Source organism: Mesoplodon densirostris, chromosome 11 (genome assembly GCF_025265405.1).
Source record: "Mesoplodon densirostris isolate mMesDen1 chromosome 11, mMesDen1 primary haplotype, whole genome shotgun sequence".
Lineage (NCBI taxonomy): Eukaryota > Metazoa > Chordata > Mammalia > Artiodactyla > Ziphiidae > Mesoplodon > Mesoplodon densirostris.
In genome coordinates, this window is record NC_082671.1 from 89556711 (window position 1) to 89576950 (window position 20240).

Sequence of the window (20240 nt, forward strand, 5' to 3'; positions counted from 1 at the left end):
CTTTGAGCAACTATATACCTATTGTGCCAGATGTCAGGAATTGAAAGTGGAAAAGTCTTGGCCCTGACCTTCAAGCAACTCAGTTCAGTGAGATAAACAATTACAAAGGCATTTTCAAAATAATGGAAAATACTGTGAACTTGATTCATATAAAAATTTGGTTTGTGTTTTCCTATACTATAGGATAGGAAGTTCTTGTGGTGGATGTGGGTCATTGCTCAGATCTCCTCTTCAGTACTGAGGCAATTATTTCTCTAGCTGCCAGAATTTTTGTCATCTGACAGTTCACGTCATGGTCCCTTGGTGAAGGGAGCTACATTGCACAAGGTTAAGTCCCTTCTCAGAGGCAACTCACACACTGTATCTCGCTGATGCTGGGGTATAAGGAGTTCAGCTGTCTTGCTGAATTCGAGTCAAGTCTAAAGTCCACTCAGCTTCAGAGCTTTCCACCGGATTCACCAAGGTTGTAGCTGTGACCTCAACACAGTTCAACTTCTCCTTCTGTCTAACCCCTGCTTCCCTCTCTCCCTTACAAGGGTTGTTTCTGAGAGCTTTTATCAATCAACCTACTGCAAGAAAACTTTGTCTCAGGATCTACTTTCTGATGAACCTGACCTAAGGCATCTCTGAGTATATGTATATATATGTAAGAGTCTTAACTGTCAAAGAAAATATTGAGGGGCAAGTCTGGAAATAGGATAAGGCAATAATAAGGGAATCTATTAGGGAAGATCTAACGCTGGATTGATAGGGCGTTAGAAGATCTGTGAGATTTGGTCTAGATACTGTTGTTCCAGGTAACTTCACCCAGCAAAAGCATTATGGGTAACCAGCCCAGGATCCATACAGAGTAGATTTAACACAAAGAAAATAAGAGTAGTGTAGCCTTTAGATTGCTGTTATTGGGAATCTCTGTGACACTTGGGAAAGAGGTTTGAATGACCTCACAGACATGGAGAACTAGGGATATGTTTCCGACCTGACCCCAGCAAAATAAAGGGGCATCAGATAGGAAGCCCTCAAATATCTACATGCCTGATATCTATTATGGATTAATCATTACTAACATTGTCAAATATAAAATATTGGAATTTGGTTTTAAGAGCATTGGGTTAAAGATTATTAAATATTTTCCAAAAAGTAAAACCTCTTTCATTGAGAGTAGACAATGCAATTTTAGGGGGTTCATTGATAAATAGTTTTATTATTATAATTATTTATTTAAACATATAATAGGAAATATAACTACTATATAGAGATGGTTTTTCAGACTTTTTTTAAGAATAATAGTCATTAAGTAAATAATTATGAAGTAAAACTTATAATCATTAGGTAAGACAGAGAAGATAAAAGTTATGATGTTGGTAATCAACGAATTTTGAAGATCACTGAGTTATGGGGGAAATGACAGTTGTGAGTGAAAGGATGCAGGGTGAAAAAAACTTGGGATACGGAAATGGAAGTAAAGAGGCACATAAGGAAGTTTAGACAGATGAGGTTTTGCAATTCTATGTGTGGGTACCTGGGGATCATTTGTGGTGCTTTGAAGAGCAATTAGGGATGGTGAAGTCTGAACTCTGGAATGTGGCAGGGAAAGCTGGAAGGACTATCTCCAAAATTACCAGTCTGAAGGAGGAACTTGGACTTGATCTTGTGCCAATCTAAGAGGTCTTAACCAGTGAAGACAGATTCTTCTAGGTGTTTAAGGGATGTAACATGGAAGAATTGAATGTTGTATGCCCTGAGGTTGGGGAACCTCAGACCCTAGAGGGCTAGTGCTCAACAAATATTTACCTTGGCCAACCACGTGCCATGCTTGTTTAAGCACAAGAAATATAGCAGTGAAACAAAGGGCAAATATCCCCGCTTTGATGGAACTTTCATTCTGGCACCCACATCTAGGATGCCTTAGTATAAATTAAATTTGGAGGGAACTGAATTTTGATTTTTAAATTATGGATGAAAGTAACTTCACTTCTCCCAGGGTAGCTTTTGTCTGGTACTGATATCTTTTTCTAAAAATCTTTGCACGGTGCTTAAATTATTTCTGTTGTTTGGAATTAAACATTTAAGAAGTTTGTTTTTAATTTTAACATACTCAATTTTTTTTTTTTTTTGCGGTACGCGGGCCTCTCACTGTTGTGGCCTCTCCCGTTGCGGAGCACAGGCTCTGGATGCGCAGGCTCAGCGGCCATGGCTCATGGGCCCAGCCGCTCCCTGGCATGTGGGATCTTCCCGGAGCAGGGCACGAACCCGTGTCCCCTGCATCGGCAGGCGGACTCTCAACCACTGCGCCACCAGGGAAGCCCATACTCAATATTTTAAAAAGAAATATTAAAAGCACTTTATAGAAATAGATGCTATTCTTTCAGGAAAATATGTTCTTTAGTACTTTCATAAAAATAGTTAGTTGGTTCAGAAAGTATTTCTTGTAAGACCAAGATTAAAGGTTTTATTTGGCTATGCCACGTTAGTTTAAGTGTATTTTATAGTCACAAAACATACCCTTTTGTTCCTTATTTCACAGAACTGCTGTGACAAGACACACATACTTACTATAGCTCAGTTACCAGCACTGAGCAAAGAACTGAAAATAAATGCCTATCAGTAAGGAGTGTCAATACCCTCATTCCAAATGCATTAGCTGGCCTGAAAATTATATTCTCAATGCTTATAAACAAACATTTGGTGATAAGAAAGTTTCCTTGGTGAATTATTTTCTACAGAAAATTAATATATCTTAATTGTTACATTTTTGTTTGGTGCTGATTTTAATAAAGAATGTTAGGTGCCTTCAAATCACATCTTTGACATAAACAGAGCAAGCTCCCAGGCCCATCTATTAGGTTTAATGACTGAGGCCAGGGTTTTCCTCCTGGAAGAAACCCTTCCCTTGGAGCAACATGGTTCCAGCTCTTTCATTGTCCCTGATAGTTTCTTTGCATTCCACTCTCCCTCCACTTAAATACATTCTTTTTTTAAAAAAAAAAGCTAAAAAAAAAAAAAAAAAAAGAAAGGAAAGCTTATTTTTTTCCCTAAATTAAAATTTTGTTGTATGATTCCATTTTATGTGAGGTATCTAGAATAGGCAAATTCATGGAGAGAGCAAAGTAGAGGTCACTGAGGACTGAGGGGAGAAGGAAATGTGGAGTTGTTAAATGGGTACAGAGTTTCTGTTTGAGATGATGAAAAAGTTCTGGAAATGGATAGTAGTGATGGTTGCACAACGTTGTAAATGTACTTAATGACACTCCATTGAACACAAAATGTAAAATGATAAAATATATGTTATGTATATTTTTACTACAATGAAAACATACCCAAAAAAGCCCTTGACACCACCAGATTTGCAATGGCATCATTAAGTACTTGTTAATGTAATGTTGGTGCCATTACATTTTAATTGCCAGCTGGCAACCACTGGGGTTTGCAACTTCATGGATTAAAAACAAAAAAAGAATCTTCCCCGTATTTCCTGTCATCTCTCAGCAGCTTTCGCTACGTGGTTTTACTCTTCTCAGACAAGTACATAATGTTCTTATCATTCAGAAGGTAACAAATCTTTAAGAGCTGTCTTGATAGCACCAACTTGTATGATTCTTGGCCTATGGGAAGAATTAAATACTTAATTTTTAGTTGGATTTTGTATTGTCTCAGAGCATGAGGAATGCCAGAGAAATTATTGAAACTGGCCTCAAGGAATGAAGATGTTTCATGAGAAGCCAACCTTTTGATGAAGAAAGCCCCAAAGAGAATTTAAACCTGAAGCACCATAGTGATCATGCCTCCATTTTCTGTTTTTTCCCCAGAGACTCATAATTATAAAGTAAGCTCACACATTGATTTAATGCTTTTATAAATAATATGCTCAGACATCATCCTACAAAAAATGGGCACATAAATTATTTCTAAACAGTAATATTTCTTCAAGAAGTTAAAATGGTTTTATTCAAAATAGAGGCTTGTTTCCAAAAATAAAAACACTCATGTGATTTAAATGGGAAAACATGGTTCACTTTGTTGTCATGTTAATATCTATCTGCATCAAAACTTTCATCTCATGAATTATTAAAGAAATAACTTAAACAAGAAAAAACTACAAGGGATGAATTATTGCTATTGAAGGGACAACTTGAATCAAGTCAAATAATTCTCAGGGGGCTATAACTATCTCAGAAAAATTTCTTGAACAAAGCCATTATTTTACAGTACAGACATTAGAATCCAACTTTTCATTCATTTGCCTACTTAAATTCTGGAGGACTGTTTTCTGTGGTGGAGCATTTATTTTTTCCTAGGATACAGGGTAAACTGAAAGGAGAATATTTACAGACCAAATAGGTGCCCTGCAGTAAGTACACTGCACAGACATGACCTGCATTTGCATGCTCCAAACTAAATAGGACATAACTTTCAGGTGAGAGTATGAATAAAAGGCAAGACGAAGAAGCAAATAATCTCTTAAAATTCTCAATTTGTTCTGAAATTTGCGTTACTTGACATAAACTTACATAGGTTATCCTATAGGACAGGCTCTGTTCTAAACCCTTTGCAAATACAGACTCATTTTATCCTTCTGTGTAATAAGGTGTGATCGTTAATGGGGAAACTGCCTGAGGTCACACACATAATCAGTGGCACAGCCAAGAATCAAACCTGAGGGCCTCCATGGTGGCGCAGTGGTTGAGAGTCCGCCTGCCGATGCAGGGGATACGGGTTCGTGCCCCGGTCTAGGAGGATCCCATATGCCGCGGAGCGGCTGGGCCCGTGAGCCATGGCCGCTGAGCCTGCGCGTCCAGAGCCTGTGCTCCGCAACGGGAGAGGCCACAACAGTGAGAGGCCCACATACCGCAAAAAAAAAAAAAAAAAAAAAGAATCAAACCTGAGCATTCTGGCCTCAGGGTGTGTGTGCTCAACTCACAATTCAGGCATTGCACATTATTGTGGTCTATCTCATCTGCTTGGCTTCAACTTTCAGCTTCACACAGAATGTTTTTCTTCATTTGAGAAGGAAGTATAGCATTGGCAAACTTTGGTGGGTTTGTGGTAGCAGGTTTCATTTCCAGCAGCACTAGTTAACTAATAAGTAAACAGGCACGGCTAGGAGGTGGTCTTTCAGATAACGTCTGGCTTTTATCTTTCTTTTGTAGTTTCCACTCACTTTCGATAGGCACATCTCCAAAGGTGGTCTTGTCTGTAAAATGTCAACATTTCCTCCATCACTCAAGGTGGGAAGCAAGCCTTCATGCAACCCAAGGGCTTTTCCCATGTGAGAATGCACAGAGAAAACTTCTATGTAAATCCTTCCTTTCTTTTTTTTATTCCACAATTTAGATTGCATGATTTCTCCATAATTACTCACACTAGAGTCACTATCAAGATGACTGATTATTTTAGTGCCTTCAAAGTTGGACTCACATAAAATAGTTAATTTCTTATGACTTTTGCAGACATCAAGAGCTTTAATTAATCATCTCTGTTTGCTGCTCTTTTCCATTTAAACAATGTTCTCCTTGGAGATAAAGATGCAAGCAAAGAAGTTAACTATTTTCCTGCCATTGCTTATGGGACAAAAGCAGCTGGTTGGAGTGCAGTGGGTGGAGTACAGAGCTTCTTCAAGCCTTAGTTCTAGGCTTTTAAAATTGATTATGAAAATTAATTATGATAGTGCATAACTGATAAGGTTAACATGAGTCTTAATTGAGATAATGAATTTCAAGAACACACCACAGTGCCTGGCACAGAAGAGGTGAGCTAAACATTTATCTTTAATATATCACATCAGCTTCCTGAGCAGTGGCCCAATTTTTGGCCATGATCATCTTCTTGTTACTAAGGTATTAATACTTCAAGACTAAAGCAATAGCCTCCTAATTTCCTTGATTCCAGTTTCACCACCCTGCATATACTTGCTAGATTTGATTTGTTAAAATAAAATTGTATCATGTTATTATCTCATTCAAGTACCTTTGATGACATCCAGATGCTAGCATGGGAATTGGCACATATTAATCATCAAATGAGTATTTGCTTAACAAATGAATGAGTAAATAAGTGCCCCATAGGAGACTTTCAAGTCCTTCCACAGTCATACTCTACCCTCATTTCTTTCCTTATCTCCCTTTAGTTATTATCATAAACATGGACCATTTATTTATTGTGTGATATCCACATGTCAGACACCACTGTAGTTGTTGAATGTTCAAGGATGAGAAAAGAGCTCATGGCTTCTTTGAAAAGTGTCCTTTTAAGCCAAATTTATTTATTTATTATTTCTTGCTTTCTCATTGCCAAGGTTTTGATAGTGCTGTTCTGCCAGCCTAAAAAAGCTGTCCCTCTACTTTCACACTCTTTTTATCCTTCAGGATTCAGCTCAAACTGTACCTTATTTAGCTTAAACACTTAGCTAACCACCCATATGTAAGGTGATCTCTCCCCTGTTCCTCTTCTGACTTGCTAAGACAATTATTTTTAATTACATCATACTTTACTTCGGCCAGGAGTTATAATTGTATAATACATTATAAGTTTTATGGTACTACAACTCTAAAATGTTATTTTATATATATATATATATATATATATATATATATATATATATATATATAGCTTATGCCCTATCTCCTTACTGCAGTGTAAGTCCTTTGAGGTCGTGCCCTTCACCTTATATTTTCTGTTTATTAGTATCCTCCACAGGACCTAGTATTAACATTTTCTTCCATAGTGGTTCATCAGTCAATATTTGCTGATTGATTGATTGCTTGATAGGTTACTAGATATTCAATAAATCTTGGCTTGGTGTCCCCGTACAACCTACTGATCAATTCTGTGAAAGGAATAATACATCTCTTGACTGCACTTGACAAAAGAGATGCTCCTGAACATTCAAGAGTCAGAGAATTAAGGAACTGAATACCTCCTTGTCATGAAACAGAGGCACGTATCTCCATACCGTTATCTTAGTTCATAATTTACCCTGTCCTTGTTTCTATTTCCACTTCTCCTTCATTGTTCAGATTAGAGATTCTTTACCTGGAGTCTCTGGATCCCTATAAAGTCTATGAATGGATTTCAGCAGGGCTTGGAACCCACTAAAACGTCATGCATGAAGAAAGCCAGACAGTTATTTTACAAGTACAAAGTAGAGGTTTAAACCCAAGCTTATCTAACTGCAAAGTCCCTGTTTTTCCAACTATATCAACGTTTAGGTGATATTTTTCGTTGCTAGGTAGGCAACACCTTAGGCTAGGACAGGGGTGCAGTCTGATTACTGGACTGGAGTGTCCAAGGAAAGGTTTGTAACAACCATGCCCACAAGAGTGGCAGCGGCAGAGGCAACGACACTTATATATTGTTTGAGATGTGTCAGGTGCAGTTCTAGATGCTTTATGTATTAATCTTTTTCTAAACCTTACCACAAACCTATAATGTAGGTGGTACTATGTCTAGACACATTTTATAGATTAGAAACCTGAAAAACAGAAGGTTAAGTTACTTACGCAAGGCACAAGGACACTGAACACAGTGGCGGTAGGTTGAGGGATCAGAGGCATATGGGAAAGAAAGAAGATGGCCAAGGTCATCGTTTCCTACTAACAATTGTGTTTCAAACCTGCATTCTAGGCCACCCTGAATTCCACTCTAGCCTTCTTTCTGGGCTAAAGAAGAAAATCTGTCTAGGGTGGCAAAAGAAAGAGCCAAACAACCCATTCCAGCTGCTGACCTTACTTTGAAGAGTCAGTCTGAGAATAAAACAGTCACATCAAGTTTGTGAAGATAGTCACTTACTTCCAGACCGCTCTGAAAATAAAAGGGTGTCAGAAGGAGACCTTCCTAAGCTCTGGCATTTTTTTTTTTTTTTTAAGATGTTGGGGGTAGGAGTTTATTAATTAATTTATTTATTTTTGCTGTGTTGGGTCTTCGTTTCTGTGAGGGCTTTCTCTACTTGCGGCAAGCGGGGGCCACTCTTCATCACGCTGCGCGGGCCTCTCACTATTGCGGCCTCTCTTGTTGCGGAGCACAGGCTCCAGACACGCAGGCTCAGTAGTTGTGGCTCACGGGCCTAGTTGCTCCGTGGCATGTGGGATCCTCCCAGACCAGGGCTCGAACCCGTGTCCCCTGCATTAGCAGGCAGATTCTCAACCACTGCGCCACCAGGGAAGCCCTGGCATTCTTTACATCTTAGTATGCAGGTACAATTTAAATCACTTGTATTTGATGTCAGTGAGAAAGAGTGACTAGCCTTGAAATGAACCTTGATAACATGCAGAATATAGTCACTCTGTTAACTAGTGGCTTGTCAGTAGAAATCACAGTTTAAGTGGTTTTAACAGCAGATTTGGTATCTGCTCTGTATTTGAATATTTCAAATATCTATACAGCAGCCAAGATTTCAGTGAACCCTACCCCCCTAACATTCCAAGCCAGGATAAATTTCAGCCTCCTTTGCACAAGCATGGTTTCTAGCCTCAAAACTGTTTCATTTCCCATTTGATTGCAAGTGACCTAGGATTCTGACGATGATCCTTATGGCTTCTTTGTGACTTGCTGTATATGACTTTGCTGTGACTTAATTTCTTCCATCTAAAAGTGGATATGACAACATATGTAACAACATCTGATTAAAGGTACAAATTTTAAATAAAATGATATTCAGTAAAATCCTTGGGATTTTGGAGGTGAGGTTCTTACTAAAACTTAAAAGATAGAAATATTTTTTCCTGCATAAAGATAAAGTTTAAAAAGAAGTGTAAAACTTGGTCACAGTTTTTAAACTAGTCTGCAAAGGCATGTTACCCAAGAATTTTTATTATTGATTTCCTATAACTTAAGAGTTTGATCTTTCTTAAAATGCAGTATAGTAATGGTAAACTAGGTTAGGTATGAGAAGGTTTGGGTATTCATTTCTGTTGGGCTTCTTACTAGCTCTGTGAGCTTGGGCAGAGCATTGGACTTCAGTTTTCTCATCTATAAACTGGAAAGAGTAAAAATGATTTCCCTTGCCCAACTCAAAGGATTGCTATGATGTACATCAGAAAACAATAAAGACTAACATTTACAGGGAGCTTAATTTATCCCAGCCATGCTCTGAATTATATGCCTTATACCTTTTGCCTCATTTCATCTTTATTTCAACATTATGTATTAGGTAATACTTTTTATGTATTTTACAGATATGGGAACTGAGACTCAGAGAGGATAAGAATGCTGAGTTCATATAGCTTACTATCAGAGGGAAGAACCTGGATGTGAAACTTGCCAAAATGGTTCTGCTTTATAAAAGTAAGATGATCTACATATCAAGATAATGTGTTTTCTTCTCCTCCTGTCCTCCTCCTCCTCCTCCTTCTTCTTTCTTCTTCTTCTTTCTTCTCCTTCTCCTCCTCCTTCTCATCTCCTTCTCCTCCTCCTTCTTCTTTCTCCTTCTCCTTCTTCTTTCTTCTTCTCCTCCTCCTCCTCCTCCCCCTCCTCCTCCTCCTCCCCCTCCTCCTCCTCCTCCCCCTCCTCCTCCTCCTCCCCCTCCCAATCCCCCTTCCCTCTTTCTCTCTCTCTCTCTCTGGTAACAATTACTACTGTTATTCATCATATACACTATAGCACTATAGTAGATTGGGTTTTGATAAGGAGCAAACCAGACCTGAGCAAAACAATAATCATGGTATGATCCATAGCTAATGATCTATCTTCATGTAATAGTCATTCATCAAGTGTTTCTTGAGAATTTACTATATACTTTGTGCTGAGTGTGGGGACTCTTACAAATATGAAGAGAATGTGCTTTATTCCTTGGGGTAAGAGATGTACATAAAAAACCATAATATGAAGAAGTGATTGCATGTTATAAGAATGAGATAAATACAAGAGGAGTTCAAGTGGAAAAGTTAATTGATTCCAGGTAAGGGGATCATGGATTTTGCACCAATGTCCAGGAAAAATATTTTCCTTTTCCTAAACCATCAGACTAACTGGGCATGGGTTTATTAAATGCCAAGGAGAAAAGGAGTGGGGTAAGGTGTTAAAATTATGGAGACTGGGCTTGGAAAATAAGACAAAATAGCATGTGATAGTACCCTTCCTCCCTTCTTTAGATGCACACTCAAAATTTTAATTTCTTCACATTTCATCATGGCAAAAGTATATTTACTGTAGAATTGTGCACTTAGATGGCTAGAGGAGGGAGGGAGGGAGGGTGGTGGATGGGAGAGTTATCCTCTCATGTTTCACAGATGTTGATTTCAAGTTTCTACCTGGTAACAGCCTAGGGGCCAGGACATAAAGATACAAGTCAAAACATAGAGACACACACAGAGAACTGACAGCATCCAGCAAGGGAATTATAAAAACTCAAAAAAGCTTCCACTGGCTGAATAAATATCTCTCCTTGAATTTGCACTTTCTATTTACTAAATTTGGAAAGAGCCATAGACTTTATTGCCATTTTCAAAGTTCTGAATTATATAAAAGTGTAGCCTATGAAAATAAAATTTTTCATATACAGGCTAAATTAAATTGTGATCAACTTCTAAGATCTATGTGTTTTATTTAAAAAAAACACACACAACTGGTAGACAACAAGAAAGGTTTTAAACTATGAGTAAGGAAAGTAATAAATGACATGCTTTTCATATAAAACCATGGCTTTCTTCCAGGACACTTTAGAAATACGTTCAAAATACATAGAAAACCTCCACAGCGTAGTACTTGAACTTGCACAAACAGCCCAAGGCAAGTAAGAATCCGAATGACTACTCATTTATTTTCACAGACCACACTAAAAATAATTTCATTCCATTTGCTGGACTTACACATCCTGAAAGCAAGAAAAAGCTGTCATTTCAGTAATATGATAAATGTGACTTATAAACAAGACTAGAAAGGGTGGATAAAGGAGTAGGGTTGGGGGTGGGGAAATAAACCCTTTAGTTACAATTTTAGGGAAATGAATCCACACGGTAAAACAAATTCCAAGTCAAGTTGCTCCACTGCTACACTACAGAAGAAGTTTAGAATCTTAAGCAGATGAAAAAGGAATAAAGCATTTAAATGGGGAGAAAAAAAGGCCGATAAAATTTCTGGCTACAATACAAGAGACATATCATTACCATATGATCTAATGTGGGTGTCAGCCGGATTGTGTTCATTGAGGGAAACCTTATTTTTTAACTGTGCTATGGAGTAGAAGCAGGAGATTTTCAACCTAGTGACAGTCACAGAGCAGCACCTGCCCCCTCCTCCTTTCCACACCTGCAAACTCTTTTGCCTGGGCTGAATATTTAGTGTAATTACATCTCAGCTTTGAGGGCTCCTGTGGCAAATCCCCGGATTAAAAGGTATGGTTTTCAATAATTGTCCTGAACTCTGCTACAGACTAATAAAACTTTGATCAAGTTGAGAAAAAAGGGATTATTTGGTAAGAGGAAAAAAGAAAACAATGTGTGCTAAACTTTTAGTAACCTTTATGCAGCATTTTAGACAAGTATTGCTTGAAAACAGAAAGTAAATATTTGGTAAAAATGGTTGAATGCATTGCTTTAGTTCTTTCTCTCTGTTCTTGCAAAGATGTTTCTTAAGAAACTATAACCTAACACCATGACTGTCTTTACTGATATATTTTTTATTTGTGGTAATTAAATGTTTAGCTCTTTGGGAAATGTTTATAGAAAAGTATTCTAGACTGGCATATTATTCGTAGTTGGATTATATATTTAAGGATTTATTCTCCTTCTGAATTCTTGTATATTTTAAGAACTTTAAAACCTCAGAGAAGTGAACTCTGGTGATAACTTATAGAAGTCTAATGTATACTATAAAATAATAGAAATTATCACCAGAGAGGTGACAGTAAACACTGAATATAATTATGCTGATTATTAAGGACTGAATTAAGATAATCTCACAGTTAGCTACATAATTTCTTAAATGTAAAGAAGAGACCCTGCCAGAATTTTCGCTGCAAATAAAATTTTACTAGAAGATACATTCACTCTAAAATGAAAGTGTGGGTTATTTTTCTTTCTAATTTCAAAACAGGGTAACATGATGACCACTGGTTAAATGGACTCCCAGTGATGTAAATACCTGTGGCTTTTTCTTCAAATTGCTATTTTGACCAGAAAAAGAACCACATGCCTCCTATAGTAGCCTTTATTTATGGATGGATACTGCTTTCGCTGTTTATTTTTCACTTATTTCTATTGTTATGGAGGTTTTTAATTCACCTAGTGCTGGAGGATTTAATTTGCTCTGCATTTACAGCTTTACTTATCTCGTGCGGGTTAAAGTTTGACTTTGAAACTCACACCAAAGGCTTAAATGACATCATACAAATGTTGATCTGCATGGTATAATGAAATGAAGTAGTTTAAGAAACGAGAAATTATTATTTTTGATAGAACACATAAATTATGGCAAGCAACTTTAGTAAAGTAGTGACATTCTTAGCAATTAGCATTTTAAAAAGAGGCATACATTCTAAGAATACTTAAAACAGTCGAAATGAAATTTTAATAGCATATCATCTCAAGAATAGTCTCCTTGCTGTCTACATGGGCAACTGCTGTTTTTTTTTTTTTTTCTGATTTATTAAGAAAGGAAGGAAATGATTAAAGAAATCATCAGTATCAACAGCCCACATTAATTGTTTTAAGATGCTGAGTTTTTAAGTATTATGACACTAATTTTAAAGAAGTTATTTCATGGAGGAATTTGTATAAAGTACCTGGACACATATTATTCTTCCCCAGGACATTCAGGGTTAAAATGCACGCACACGCTTGCACACACACACACACAAATGGTAAGTAATGGAAGCTTAAAAGCTGTCTGAGTTCAGCTTCAACCAAAAAGAATGTGTAGAGAATTTGTACCATTTTAACAAGAGTAAACAAGTGTAAATGATAATATTCCTCTGAGCTAATGTTTCGCATTTCCTTTTTTTGGATTTGTGAACCAGGCATTTTCTGCTCTGGAGAAAGATCAGAAAGCGACATCTGCATTAATTCTTGTTGCTATTTATTAAATCTGCAATTAGTTTGCTTCATTTTTCTCAAAAATTGTAAGACATTAAATATGCAAGGCTAGCAAACTTGTGGTAAACCATAAACATTGCATTTTAATGTGAAACAGACAGAAAACCACTCTCTTAGATCCAATCCAAGGGAACACTGCCAAAACAATAGGGTCTCCTTTAAAAGGCAATGCAGTAACTGAGTGGGAATGGGTTTCTAAAGGAAACCGGATACTGAATTTAAAGGGGCAGTGTGAATAATAATCTTGTTATTATTTAAATGAAAAGTCACTATTCTGTATTGCATACGTGCTGCCTGAGACGTGCGTCAAGTAATAAATACAAACTAAGAATAAAATTGTAAGAAATTTTAGAACATTTGTTTCCCCTCTAGTAGATCTAGGCAAACATTTCCAGAAGATACATTAAGGTTAGAGCATACAAAGACTTTTTCTTTTCTGTATATGCTATAATTGGATAATGACTGAAAATAATTCTCTAATTCTAATTATGAATGTACAACTTTAATATGAACCCTTATAAGTGTACAATTAAAGATGATGAGACTAAAGATAATATCTACAATGTGTTCTGGGAATACTTTGAGCAGTTTCAGTGGGGTTTGAAAATATAAGAACTCAAAAATAGACTGTTCCCCCATAATCAACTACTTTTTGTCATTCAGATTTATTAAGATTTTGTTATTCAGATACATTTAGTTCAGCCAACTAAACAACTGACTTAATAACATAGATGTACATATCTATAAGGGCTTGTTAAATGAATGGATAAAAACTGTCTGGATTTGTCGAAATCATACTGTTTGTCGATTTGTTTACAAAATAGTCCTGTTGGTAAAATCAGATAACATATAAGTCATATAAAAATCAGATAGGATTTTCCATATATGTCTATTAGTTTATTAAAAATGATTAGTTTGAGAAACTAGCCAATAGATTTATTTTAAAAACTGAATCTTGCTTATACCAAGTTGAGGTTATCAATTTGATATCTCTCTTATGCTAGAAATTTGATATTGAAAAAAGATCATCATATTTTTAAAAATCAGACTAGTTGGTTGCCTAGAACAAATTGAATAACGTGTATTGTTAATAAACTGACGGTCAATTGAGTCATGTGCAAAATATTGTGCAAGGCCCTGGTACACAACAAAGATTAAGACACGCCCTGAAGGAGTACATCTTCTAGTGGGGGGGCAGGCCAAGCATGCAAAACAAATTACAATATAATGTGATAAGATCTTTAAAAGAGGTAAGCAACATGCTTTGGGAGCATAGAAGAGAAAGCAGCATCCTGCCTGAATGAGCCAGGGAATACACAAGGGAATCCCATTATCTCATTTAGCCTTTACAACACTCTTACAAGGTAGGTATTTTAAATGGTGATTAGCTTTGAGTGTCAGGTTTGAGGTGGGGACTGGGAGTAGAGAGAAAATGGAGAGGAATATGGCTTGAAATATCAGTTGGTATCAAATTATGTGTGGTCTTATATGCAACAAAGGGGATGTAGACCTTATTGGCAAGCTGTGAGAAGTCAACAAAGGGTTTGTGGTAGGGAAAATTAATACAATGAAATTTAATTTTTAGAAGATGACTTGGGCAGCAGAGTGGAAGATGGCCTGGAGCAGAAGAAATATTCAAGGCTGAGTCCATTTGGAAGCTCTTGTTCAGGGAGTGATGAGAAGGGTCTGGACCAAGATAAATACAGTGGGGTGGAGAGATGAGATTGGCCTCCAGAGATATTTCTGAAGCAGGAACTGGAGCTCTCTCAAAACTTTATTTAATTGTGGCATGGCTTGTGTTGAGTGAGCATTGAAAATTCCAAAGTGGTTTATCATCATAACAGTTTTGCAGGTGGCTTGACTATATAACCCATGGTCTTAATTCAGACCCAAATTCAACCAAGCAGATTCAAATACTATTCAAATTTTTCTTCATAAGTAAATAGCTGTGCGAGTTAGTCTCTAATGTACCTTGTTACCTTCCAAATATATTTCTAACACTCTGCTCCTAACAATAAATAAAATATTACTTTTTATGCTTTTCTCTATGCTCATTCCACTGTCAGGTGTTACTGAAGAATAACCATATACACTAGGCAAGGCTACTCTTCTAAACCTTTCATTTGTTTCCTAGGTTCCTTGGTTGTGAAAATACATGAGATAAATCATGAAGGCAACTTTCATCTTCCTCTTGCTTGCACAAGTTTCCTGGGCTGGACCGTTTCAGCAGAAAGGCTTATTTGACTTTATGCTGGAAGATGAGGCTTCTGGGATAGGCCCGGACGACCGCTTTCCCGAAGTTCCTGTATTAGAGCCTCAGGTGCCTGTGTGCCCTTTCCGCTGTCAATGCCATCTTCGAGTTGTCCAGTGTTCTGATTTGGGTGAGTGGGGTGCAGGCTCTCTTTACCTACCTTGTCTGCTTTATCCATGGGAATGGCTTCTGTGGGAGTTTTAGCATTTTCGGTTTTAATTTCTGCAATTCCAACTGTGAGAGACAGTGCCACCTAATGAGGAGTAAGGGAAGCAGAACAGGAGAGAAAGAAATAGCTTTGAAGTGAGGGGGCTTTCTTCTAAGTCAGGGCTCCGTCACTTTGCAATCTTGGACAAGTCACTTAAAAAGAAAATAATCTTTCTGAGCTTCATGGCTCCCTTTCTGCAAAATAAAATTTTGAACAAAATAATATCTTATGTTCTATGATTCCAGGGTGATAGCTTATTTTAATTTGATGATTTGCTCTCATGAAATCTTAGATATTAAGAAAACCTGGGTGATCTCTCTACTCTTGGCTTAGCCCAGATAACAGTTTGAACATTACTAAATTGTAAAGTATGCAGAGTTATCAAGAGCAAAACAAGTAAACTTTTAGAACAGAAATTTATCTTTCAAGTACCAAAATACTCCCTTAATCCCTGGGTCTTAGTTTTGCCTCTGCCTTTGGCATTTTGTAATCTAGCTGTTTATATTCTTTAGAAAGTTTCAAAGGAAATCTTTATAACTAAGTTATGGTATAAGTATTCAACATAATCATGAAGCATATATCTCTATTCTAACACTGTAAATACAGTTTGATTTATTAGCTTTCAAGAAAAATTTGGCCTAGGAATTCCAAAAGCAATATACTCAGAAGATAAATCTCCAGAAACTTCGAAGCCCCAGCAGATGGGCCAAAAGGGAATGAATTTAGTTTACATGGCAGCTGATTCACATTCCTCTTTTTTTTGGTTCATTTTTCTTACTGGAAAGAAAAAACATCCTCACAGAATGATTCTGCCATGGTGCATTTCCTTATAGAATAAACCTCATAGCTTTGTAGAGTACTTATTTTTGAAATCCTGTATTTATTCAGAATATGCTTTCTAGGAGTATTTTGCAGGAAAATTTGCTACTAACTCCTAGAATTGGAATAAACTACATACAGGAACCCAGAAAGATGTAAAACATGTTAAATAGTAACAACTGAAAAACAAACACTTTGAGATAGATTCTTTGATGCTGACATGTACTGTATAGCCATTTAAACCCAAATAAAACGTGTAAATAAAGGCTTTAAAAAAAATGTCATGAAGAACATAGGGGTAAGACAGGAATAAAGACACAGACCTACTAGAGAATGGACTTGAGGATATGGGGAGGGGGAAGGGTAAGCTGTGACAAAGTGAAAGAGCGGCATGGACATATATACACTACCAAACGCAAGGTAGATAGCTAGTGGGAAGCAGCCGCATAGCACAGGGAGATCAGCTCGGTGCTTTGTGACCGCCTGGAGGGGTGTGATAGGGAGGGTGGGAGGGAGACGCAAAAGGGAGGGGATATGGGAACATATGTATATGTATAACTGATGAAATTTGTTATAAAGCAAAAATTTAAAAATATATATATATATTAAAAAAAAGGCTACAGGATAATTCCACTAGATTAATTAATTAACTCATTAATCCAGAAAGTATACTGAGATCCCATAACGGGTCAGATCTGTTCTGGGCCCTGGGGAGAAAGGGATGAGGAAGACAAATATGGTCCTAGTTCTTGTGGGTCTGATATTCTACTGGTGGTGGTTATTCCTTTTTTGAATTGTGTATTAGAGACAAGGGGGATTAGATTACTAGCAAATTCTACAGAAACTTTTATGGCATCTAGAGATTACCTCCATTACTGGTTTAGACAGGAAAATAATGGTGTTAAAAATATCTGAAGAAGGGAATCACCATATGATGGATACACTAGTGGTAAAGTTTTTCAAATATTGCAAAAATGGCCAAGTTCCTAAGAAATGTGATGCAAGTTGAATCTCACTTTGCCTGAGAACAAGTTTAAAAGGATCCATAACTACCCCCCATACACATATTATCAACAATAAAGAGTTGATATTTTTAAGGAAGCCTTGTCCAGTCACTTCACTGAAGTTTTATTCTTCCAAAAATACAGTTTTACTTTGCTTTCATGATAAATAACTCATAAAGCTTGACTCTGATTAAAGCATTGGGACAGTTTTCTAATTATCTATCACAAAAAAACTCCCAAGCCTATTGCTCAAAACTAAACAGAAAAATGTAGCCTTAGGGAACATCAAGCTCACTGATGTGGATGTCTCATGATACAGTTTTTTGGTTGTCCTTGTTATTATTTTGCTTTGTTTATTTTGTGTTGTTTTCAGATGAGAACGTTTTCCAAGTTATCTTTTTCTCTAAGAGCCCAGAGTGTACGTCATCCCTTTGGGCTTACTGATCTTATATACAGAAGTAGTAGCTAAGGTTGTAATAATGATTCATTTGGGGGAACCATGTTTAAAGGGGAGTACTGAGTTCCAATGAGCAATGGTCTCATCCAAGTAACTTTTACTTTTTTTTTTCACATATGCATATTTAAATATATTGTCCAAAAAATCAGTCAGATATTTCTGAAACAGAAAATTCATTTCTTTAAAGGAAAAGCAGTCCACTGCCTTTAAAGAAAACACTGTATTCACATTTTCAACTACTGCATAGCCTCTGTTCCCTTTATGATCATGGCAAGCTGTTCAGAGCCTTGACATTTTCACCTGTAGAGAAATCACAGTCAGTCTTAGAGATTCGATTATCTGTGTGAGGTACCTGACCCATAGTAGAGCCTCAATACATTTTTTCTATATGATAATTATGTGGAGTAAAAGATGAAAGAAACATAGGAAAAAGCAGAGAAGGGGAAATGGGCAACCTCACTCATAGTAATGGCAATGCAGTTTATTTTATTTTTTGTTTTAAGTTATCTAGTAATCTGAACATGAAGCTTGAATTATCATAGCAAAGAAAAAATGCAATGCACTTTGGGGTGAGAAATGTGAATGCCTATTTATACCAAGGACTAATATTTTCTTAAGGATTATTCTTGCTAGAGCTTTTTTTTTTTTTTTTTTTTTTTGCGGTAAGTGGGCCTCTCACTGTTGTGGCCTCTCCCATTGCGGAGCACAGGCTCCGGATGCGCAGGCTCCGGACGCGCAGGCTCAGCGGCCATGGCTCACGGGCCCAGCCGCTCCACGGCATGCGGGATCTTCCCGGACTGGGGCACGAACCCGTGTCCCCTGCATCGGCAGGTGGACTCTCAACCACTGCGCCACCACGGAAGCCCCTTGCTAGAGCTTTTAATGAGCAGAGCGGAGCTTCAGTGTTGAAGGACAATAGATCTTTGTCATCTTATTATCTACATAATGTTTAATATAAGCAAACATGTCTTATTCAAATGTCTGACTATTTTTGCCAGTAAGAAGTATTTCTGACAAAGTTAAACAGCATCAACATTTTAAACAGTTCTTTCAAAGCTAAGATATGAAAACTGTGAAATTAAAATTGAATAATCAGTCCATGGAAAACTTGAGGTGTTCAAGAAGATCCATTGACTGTTTTAGTCCCTAGTTCCAACTTGTCAGAATAGCATTATAATATGTTTTTCTAGAGCATGGGGGATTGAAAAAGTAAACATATATTTTAGCCTAAGAAAGTAATGAATTCTCCATTGATATTGGCCAAATTATTTGGCTGAACTTGTAATTTAACTTGTAATTTGAACCAGAATTTTATGAGACACATATTTTCTTTTCTTTATCTATCCTCTTAAGACATAAAAAGTCCACTCATAATTATAGCATTTATAAAAATAACAATATAAAAGTAAATGTAGGATTAGCAAATTCAGAACCCTATGGGTTTCCTTAAAATAATAATCCCACAATGTTACTCATTCTTGTCTGAATGCCCTAATATTAATCCTGTGATTGGATACTTTGTTTTATGTACTTAGTATCTTAAAGGAAGACAGTTCCCTTACTTAATGTACTCTTTGGCTCAGCCATTCATCTGTGGATCAAGTGTTACCAAGAAGCATTATTTGGTACCGACTTTTATCTCATTTATTAAAGGTATATCAGCCCTGCCATTAAAGGTACATCAGCCCTGCCATTAAAGGCACATCAGCCCTGCCAGGTGAAATAAGCATAAGTATTGTTTTTTAACTATTCTTCCAAATTAAAGCAATATTTATTGATACATTTCTTATAAACAACTTTCAAAAGAATTGAAATACCCTTAAAATATTTAATAGTGGGGCTTCCCTGGTGGCACAGTGGTTGAGGGTCCGCCTGCTGATGCAGGGGACACGGGTTCGTGCCCCGGTCCGGGAAGATCCCACATGCCGCGGAGCGGCTGGGCCCATGAGCCATGGCCACTAAGCCTGCACGTCCGGAGTCTGCTCCGCAACAGGAGAGGCCACAACAGTGAGAGGCCCACTTACCGCAAAAAAAAAAAAATTTAATAGTGGAAAGATCTTGGGTCATGCAGTTCAACACCTCTGAACTCAAGTCCTGCTTTACCATTTATTACCTGTAACTTTGAAACTTTCAAAACCTGTTTCCTCACTGGATAAATGGGAATATCTCTTACCTTATTAGGTAAGAATAGAAAATATTTATAAAAATATTTTTCATAGTAACTGTGATGTTCAGTTGACCATTTCAGACAAAGTCAGCTAATAACACGAAGTTATTTCTCATGATGTTCTTTATTTTTATGTGAAATTGAGAAACACTAAGTATATGGCTTGTCAAGCTCGATACAAAATAGCACCTTCTCTCCCCTCCCCCGAAAGAAGGCCACATCACAAAATAGAAAAAAATTAGAAAATTGTATAAATATCAAAATAGTATTCTCCAAATACTATTCCTTTGAACAAAATTGGTTTGG

General features: G+C 37.0%; 1 protein-coding gene across 2 annotated transcripts in view; it reads left to right on the plus strand.

Moving 5' to 3' along the window:
- The first annotated feature begins 11053 nt into the window (after window positions 1-11053).
- Window positions 11054-20240, plus strand: part of DCN (decorin) — a 37621-nt gene continuing 28434 nt past the window's right edge. The window contains exons 1-2 of one of the 2 annotated variants that reach the window (XM_060112173.1): window positions 11054-11330; window positions 15163-15409. In XM_060112173.1, coding sequence (XP_059968156.1) covers window positions 15196-15409 — 214 coding nt within the window. In that variant the 5' untranslated portion in view covers window positions 11054-11330; window positions 15163-15195. Of the gene's footprint in view, window positions 11331-14275; window positions 14393-15162; window positions 15410-20240 lie in introns of those variants that run through there. The other variant, XM_060112174.1, reaches the window with a different exon arrangement.